General features: G+C 47.0%; 1 protein-coding gene across 1 annotated transcript; it reads right to left on the bottom strand.

The window, feature by feature from the left end:
- Positions 1–269: 269 nt before the first annotated feature.
- On the bottom strand, positions 270–1,418 carry LOC136525179 (ethylene-responsive transcription factor CRF1-like). The gene has a single exon (XM_066518172.1). The coding sequence runs from the start codon at positions 1,402–1,404 to the stop codon at positions 400–402; it is 1,005 nt and encodes a 334-aa protein (XP_066374269.1). The 5' UTR covers positions 1,405–1,418; the 3' UTR covers positions 270–399.
- Between the last annotated feature and the right edge of the window lie 2,250 nt (positions 1,419–3,668).

Here is a 3,668-nt window from a genome sequence, read left to right as displayed (position 1 = left end):
CCGACCACCGAACTCCTGAAGTCCCGGAGGCCGAAGCGTTGGGCCGTTGGCCATTTTTGCGGCGCCTCGTAAGCTGCAGGAGCAGCGGAGCATTGGAAAGCGAAAAAGCTCCACGCCGGTCAATATCCAGAACGATCGAACGAATAAGCATACAAAGTACAAACTGGTTAAAATTCTGAATCAGATCCAAGTCGCCTTATGCATTAACACACTGAATACATGTACTCATCAATTACTTAACACACGGAATGCAGACTGAATGAATGAGAATGAGATGAGATGTCGACGCCGAGAATTTCTAATCTAATAACGAAAAAAAGAATAGCATTTGGCTCCATACATACAAGGGAAAGGACAACACTTTCGGCGGCGGCCGCCGCGCTGATCGACGACGATCATTCAGAGCGCGGGGAGGGAGAAGAGGTCGTCGTCGCCGATGTCGCTGAACCGGCAGCCGTCGCCTCCTGGCCACATCGGGAGGCTGTCGAGGTCGAGCGTGGGGTCGTCGGCGAGGTAGTCGATGAGCTGCGGACTGGGCAAGTCGTCGAACGGGACGCCGCCAAAGGCCGGATCGCCGAAAGGGGTGAAGGAGAACACGTCCTCGCCGAGCTGATCAGGCAGGAGCGTGTCGGCGGAGAACGGCAACAAAAGGCCGCCGCCCGGCGCGTCTTTCTTGACGGTTGAATCGGCGGCGTCGGTGGGTTTCAGCGTCAGAGGCGCCGTCTCGCCAGGCATTGCCCGGAGGACGGAGACCGGCGAGCCCACCACCAGCTGGGACTCGTCGCTGGACTCTTCGGCGGAGGAGAGCTCGCCCACGACGTCGCCCGCGGCAGGAACGGAGTGGGGCGACGGCGGAACGAGATCAGGCGACGTTGGCGCTGCGGGGAAGTTGGTAGTCGCCGATGGCCCGCGGAGTCGGCGGGCCTCGCTGTCGTACTTCCTGGCCGCCTCCTCGGCGGTGTCGAAGGTGCCCAGCCACACCCGCTCGCCCTTGTGCGGGTCGCGGATCTCCGCCGCGTACTTCCCCCACGGCCTTCTCCGCACGCCCCTGTACCTCGGCTCCGCCACCGCGCCCGGCGCCAGGACCGCCGGCGCTTTCCTCTTGACACCGCCAGCGATCCTCCCGGCGGCCGCCGGGGTCGCTGTGACATGGCAACACGGCCGATGCTCCTCCAAGACGATCTCTTTGAGGAACTTACGCACCCCCCGCGCTCCAGCACCGTCACCGGCAGTAGCCTCATCGCCGGAGGAGTCCGTGGCGTCACGGTCGTCGCAGAAGACGCGAACTAGTTTGCGGACCGTGGTCGTCTCTGCAGACTCCTGCTTGATCTTCCGCTGTGATCTCATCACCGCCGCGGCCGCGGCCGCTGCCGCCTTGTGGACCACAGCTGCTGCTTCCACCATTGCTCCGCTCCTCAGTGACTTGTGGCGAACGAAGCGGGGATAGAGAGAGGAGTAGAGGAGGCGATACTAGATCGTTGCGTGGTGAGAGAGAGAGAGAGAGAGAGAGAGAGAGAGGGGAGGCCTGGCCGGGTCGTTGAGAGATGGGGGGAGGGAGGGAACGTAAAGAGATTTTTTGGGCAAAAATTTTAGGATCTGCGGTTTATTTGGCAAACAGCCCGATCATTAACGATTTGTTTAGCTAGGCTATCTCTTCAATAATGCATTGCCATTTATGCGAGATATTTTTTTGCTCGCAAATCTGCCTCATGTTGGTTTGAACGCCTTCAGATACAAATTTGGGAAGAAAAATGTGAGACGCGCCGCTCTTTACACTTCAAACCAGTTTTTTTTTTTCGAAAAAACAAATCTAATATTTAGTAGATCTACGCCACACGTAAGAAATGTACGGGCCAGAAAATTTTGTTTTGCTTTTTTTCTTATTATAAAATGCTTGTTCATTTTAAATTATTTGAAAAATAAATAATAAATTAAGTAAATGACATCTGGCGGGTCCAGGTGGATCTCATGTGCTGCAAGGCGACATGGAACATTTGCTAGTAAAATTAATTTGGCTCAATAACTGTTTTGCATCACAACATTTTTGTTTGCTTATTTATTTTCTTCCAATTTTGCGGATACTTTTGTAGTGTACTGCCCCATATGAAGCTGAAGTCTGAATTTGATTTTTTTTCAAAAAATAAAACTTTTAATAAAAAATGATTCATTTTGAATCTATCAATAAGAACTGTTAAGAATTGCGATGCTTGTGAAGAGCATGATATTCTTTGTGCAAGAAATGTATCGGAACTTTCATGTTAAACTAACTTGGTAAAAGCCAATATTTCTTTATATCGTTGAAAGTTGTTTTAGTAGTGGCTTGTTTTTCAAAGAAAAACTTAACGATATTTTCTTCACATTTAATGATTAAAATATCATTCTATATATCAAAATAGTCATATTTTATGTGAATTTTGTGTTGCGTGCTTTCTAAACTATCACATTAAGTACATACATATAAGCCCACCTTTTTCTTAAAACACTTTGAATAAATTTTGGCCTTTTTGTAAGAGCTTGTTTTTTGATATTTTGAAGACAAGGTATCCCATCGCTGGCGGTCGCCTATGTCATTGATATGTAGACCTCACGTGTGGTTGGCTTAAATTGGATCTACTCACCTACATCTATGCACACGCACGTAGGCAAGCTAGCGGCGTAACAAACAAAAGATTAAAAAAATCACCAGCTGTAAACTTCTTACGTCAAGCTAATTCACAGCTCATCCTTCGTACCACTTCTAGCACTTGTTCTGTTTTCACTTACCTGTATATGTTTTTAGTGAGTTGTCGCGTAACGTTAAAATTTTCAATCATGAAAATGAATGTGCATATCTTGAACATTTGAATCTGGATCGAGTTTTGAAGTTTGTTGTATTCACATGAATTTCCATTCCTCTTCATGTGAGAAATTGAATATTTAAACTAGGGTATGATAACAATAACCAAAGAACCACTAGTCGGCTCCATTGCATATGTGTTGTGCTACAATGCATTACATTATTTCTTATTCTTTCATTGTGGTAGCTTCATGTGCATATCATGAGCTACAACACAAACTTGCAATTCTCCTACATTTTGTTTGTATTCAATACAAGATATGTGATCTTCCACATGAACCTTTTGCAATCAACACCTATGTGAGAATTTGTTGGGTTTTTTATAGGAAATGTCTAAGTCAAGCTTAATGTATGAAAACAATTAGCTCTTTACATTGAGTTTGTAACAAAGTATGCCAACTTTTTGGCGCTCATTAGTTAGGTAGGTTATAGAGTGTCTAAGTGTACTCAAAAGGATCCACATCAAACATAGATACCATTTGAAGAGTACATTTAGGCACTCTATAATAAACCTGAGCAAATTGAGCCCGCATCGGCCTGGCCCGAGCCAATTGGATTTTTTGCCCACCCATGAACCTTAGTGGATTGGGCCTGGGCATAGATCCTGCTGGCTGCTGCCTAGAAAAAAATTCTTGGAGCGAGCCTGGGCCGAAATATTTGTTTTAGTTGTTTTACATTTTAAACTACGTAGGCGGCCCGCAAGGACCCGGTTTGAAAAAACAGGCCTAAGTCACCTAGTGGGATGGTCATGGGCGAGATTATTTTGGCCCCAAATAATCGGGCTTTTTTCGGTGAGGCCAAACCTAGTCGGCCAATGCTCAAGCCTACTCTA

The sequence above is a fragment of the Miscanthus floridulus genome, chromosome 19 (genome assembly GCF_019320115.1).
Source record: "Miscanthus floridulus cultivar M001 chromosome 19, ASM1932011v1, whole genome shotgun sequence".
Classification (NCBI taxonomy): domain Eukaryota; kingdom Viridiplantae; phylum Streptophyta; class Magnoliopsida; order Poales; family Poaceae; genus Miscanthus; species Miscanthus floridulus.
Note: the sequence above shows the minus strand (reverse complement) of the source record. Positions and strands in the feature narration are given on the sequence as shown.